The sequence below is a fragment of the Puntigrus tetrazona genome, unplaced genomic scaffold (genome assembly GCF_018831695.1).
Source record: "Puntigrus tetrazona isolate hp1 unplaced genomic scaffold, ASM1883169v1 S000000746, whole genome shotgun sequence".
Classification (NCBI taxonomy): domain Eukaryota; kingdom Metazoa; phylum Chordata; class Actinopteri; order Cypriniformes; family Cyprinidae; genus Puntigrus; species Puntigrus tetrazona.
In genome coordinates, this window is record NW_025048355.1 from 2,506,653 (window position 1) to 2,510,000 (window position 3,348).

The following is a 3,348-nucleotide window of genomic DNA, read 5'->3' on the forward strand; positions in this document are numbered from 1 at the left end:
GATTTAACTAAAAAGTGTAGCTGTCTTTTTTTACAGTGTGGCTTTTTAAAGGAGGTTTGGGAGGTTTCTGGCGCTTCCACAGAGCAGAAGATCTGGTTCAGGATCAGACCGGTTTCTGCCAAACACTGATGGGTTCGTTGGGAAAAGCAGCACGTATTTCCCAGCAGCCCAGTCTGATCTCACTCAGTAATACTGGAAGTGAAGCACAGATTCAAGTCATTTTAATGCATATTGATTATGAATTTATGAGACATCTCCAGCGGTCAGTGTGACCGCAGCGAATCAGAGGAAGAGGAATTAATACATAAAAATAAGTGTGCCCCTCTTTATTCATTACAAAAAGCACACTAAAAAAACTTTAATTTATTAAAAAATATATAATGTGAGAATGACCAGTATTAACCCCCTGGACTGATTGTAATGAATTAAATGCACTTGAGAAACAACATCAAAACTATTTAAATATTGCTCTAAAAAGTTATCAAACAAAAGGAATAGATTTTAGTAGCATAAACTTGTACTTTTTTTATTTTTATGCAGCAATGGTTGGTCAACAGACGCACATATTTAAGTTTAAGAATTCAAAATCCAGCCCAAAAGTGTGTGAGATAAGGAGAAAGCCTTCAGTTATTCTTATTTGATATAGATAGTTTACCAGATTACATCTGAACAGTATTTCCGACAGCTAATACATAAACAACCTGAACACAAAACAGCTTTCACCTTAAAATAAGAAGTAAATGAAGTGTATTTTGATTACAAGTTTTTCCCACAGTGAAATCTGCATATTTTTAAAATTTAATTTCATGCAATTTAATTTTACGGCGGTTAAATAAATACACGAACACAGAATCCAATCAGGCTCAAGCTTTGGGATGAATGGCGGCGGTGGGGCGGGTCTTCAGGCGCAGGAGCTCAGCGATTGGACGCTTGCTGTCCTGGAAAAAGTCCAAACCGGTGATCCACTCCACATCCCTGACGCGTGATTGGTGCATCCACAGCAGAGGCTCCGCCCACTGCTCCTCCGGCTGATGGTCCTGCACACAAACAGCTCTTGAGTTCTCCTGTGAGTCATCTCCTGCTTCACTCAACGTCCTCCTCCACGTCACACACTCGGCTGAGAACGGAACAACCGACGAGCATCATGGGACACGCCTGCGTCACTTTTACCTTCACCACACCTTCACGTTTCCTTGCAGTGATACTGAGGATCATTTTGAAAAGCTTGCATTCAATTATATCATTTATATTTGACCCTGGACCCCAGAAAGGAAGTTTACAAAGTATCACTTGATGTATAAATAAAAATATATGGCATTATATTTAAAACTAACAAAAATGAATAAACTGTATCATTTCATTTAATGTGAATAAATAAAACAGCAGATCACAGCGTAATGACAGTAAAACATTGAATTAGACAAATAATGACTATCTAATATTCAAATGTGTTTTACTGAATAAAAATGGATGGATAATATATAAAAATATATATAATAAAAAAAAAAAATCGATGGATAGTATGATTTATATAATTTATATTAATAGGTCATAGTGCATATATATATATATATATATATTACTGCTCATGAAATATTAGAATATTTACATTTGAGTTTCATTAGATGACTATCCATATTCAAAGTATTGATATTTCAAGTACTAATATGATGTGGCATCTGTAGCTGTAAACGCTCCTTCAGAAATGTTTGATGTGGATGAAGATTGAATCAACAAACCCAATCGCTATGATCTGAGCTGATTTATCACAAAGAGCCACAGCGACAGGAACAGGAAGTGAGACACTCACAGCACAGCTCTCCGTGTTGTCGCTCCTATGAGGAAGCAGGAAGGAAAGCGTCTGAAGTTCACTGGAACAGTCGCTCACTGTCTGTGTGTCGTTCTGACAGCTGGTCAACACCACGAAGTAATGAGTGGGAACAGGGACAGATGAACCGGAAAGCAGCCTGAAGGGTCCATTCAAAATTCCAATAATTATACAGTAAATAATTACTCTTTTTTTTTGCTTCTGTACTGTAACAAACATTCCAGAATTAATATGAACTAAACCACAATACGAAATACAATGCAATACAAATATTATAAAATGTGAAAAAAGTTAAAGCAATTACTAATGGGAAATAAATAAAAACTAAAACAGAACGAAAATGACCAAGTTAGAATAAAATAAAAAATAAAAACATGATAATATAAAAATCAAAGCTAATTCAAAGCATTTATTTAAAAAAAAAAAAGAATATAAATGATACCCAAATCCCACTGGAGAGTAAGGGATAAAGAAACAAGAATCAGGTGAACTGAGAGAATCAGGAACACGTACTCCTGGATCTGCTCTGGAGAGTCGAAGTGTCCGTCAAAGTTGTAGTCGTACACGGGACCGGTGACCACGTTAATACCGTTATACTGAGATGAGTATTTGATCAGCAGAACCTCCTGAAAATACTGCCAGAGTCCTGCACAAACATGAACCACGACATGATTCAAACGCCCACACACTTAGGACTGAAACACACACAATTCATACTCCACACACGAGCACTCACAAATACACTCCTGACCCAAACAACTAATTTAAACACTCACTACACAAACAAACACTCGCGATTCAAACACTCACAGTTTAAAATCTCAAATACTCACGACTCAAACACTACTCAAACAAACACTCACGATTCAAATACTCACCATTGAAAATACCAAATACTCACGACTCAAACAAACACGTGCGATTCAAATACTCGTGAGTCAAACACATTTACTACTCAAACACTCGTCATTCAAATACTTACTATTGAAAATCTCAAACACTCACATCACAGAAACAAACACTCGCAATTCAATACTCATAACTGAAAATATCAAATATTCACGAGTCAAACACTCATTACTCAAACAAACACTCACTCTTGAACTGTGGGAAGACAGGCACCACGTTGCCAAGTGTTAGAGCATCAAACTGATCCTCAGATGAGCGGTTCAGATCTGGCAACACAAACACATCAAACACACTCAACTTTATCTTTTACTAGGTTTTACAGTTAACTACAACTATTTTTTTTTTATAAAAGCATGAAAACTATTAATTATTTTATGTTAAATTAATGTGTATAAATCAAACAGTCAGTTTTTTTTTTATTTCTGAAGTGCATCCCAGTTATTTTTGTTATATTAATATACTATGAATATTAAAATTATATGAATAAAGATTCTTTTTAAGAAATTAAACAAACTAATAATATTAAACATAAAAATAAACAGTTTAATAATTAAAAACCTACCAAAAAAAGAGTGTATTTAGGGCATGAGTTAATAATAATTTTCAGTTGC

At 35.2% G+C, this 3,348-nt stretch overlaps 1 protein-coding gene across 1 annotated transcript in view; it reads right to left on the reverse strand.

Moving 5' to 3' along the window:
- Nucleotides 1-499: 499 nt before the first annotated feature.
- The window catches only part of LOC122335244 (venom phosphodiesterase CdcPDE), a 22,005-nt gene continuing 19,156 nt past the window's right edge, over nt 500-3,348 (reverse strand). The window contains exons 22-25 of the mRNA XM_043233059.1: nt 2,926-3,003; nt 2,342-2,474; nt 1,811-1,967; nt 500-1,037 (exon numbers count right to left, since the gene is read on the reverse strand). Coding sequence (XP_043088994.1) covers nt 864-1,037; nt 1,811-1,967; nt 2,342-2,474; nt 2,926-3,003 — 542 coding nt within the window. The 3' untranslated portion in view covers nt 500-863. The remainder of the gene's footprint in view (nt 1,038-1,810; nt 1,968-2,341; nt 2,475-2,925; nt 3,004-3,348) is intronic.